This window comes from Penaeus monodon, chromosome 22 (genome assembly GCF_015228065.2).
Source record: "Penaeus monodon isolate SGIC_2016 chromosome 22, NSTDA_Pmon_1, whole genome shotgun sequence".
Classification (NCBI taxonomy): Eukaryota; Metazoa; Arthropoda; class Malacostraca; order Decapoda; family Penaeidae; genus Penaeus; species Penaeus monodon.
The window spans coordinates 2,158,406-2,158,666 of record NC_051407.1 but is presented as its reverse complement, the minus strand read 5'-3'; the positions used below and the strand labels follow the sequence as shown (position 1 = coordinate 2,158,666).

General features: G+C 49.8%; 1 protein-coding gene across 1 annotated transcript in view; it reads right to left on the bottom strand.

Moving 5' to 3' along the window:
* LOC119586819 (serine proteinase stubble-like) overlaps positions 1-261 on the bottom strand; it is a gene marked incomplete at its 5' end in the record, with an annotated part of 16,039 nt that overhangs the window by 4,342 nt on the left and 11,436 nt on the right. Inside the window, 1 exon segment of the mRNA XM_037935545.1 lies at positions 15-136. Within this exon segment, the coding sequence (XP_037791473.1) occupies positions 15-136 (122 nt within the window).

Sequence of the window (261 nt, the reverse complement as noted above, 5' to 3'; positions counted from 1 at the left end):
CTCGAACCCCGCACCTTTACCGATGACGTTGCACCTGACTACCGAAGGTTCTGACGGAGAACCGGAGACAACTCTGTGAGTCAGGAGGAGCTCCGTCAGCGTCTTCTCGTTCACCGTCGTCGTTCCTCCACAAATTCTTGAAGAGGGAGAGAACATTAAAGAACAGGGTGAGGGAGAGAACATTAAAGAATAGGGTGTGGGTGAGAATGATCTTGAAGAGGAGAGAGAAAAGGGGGGAGAAAATTAAAGAAAAGGTGTGGG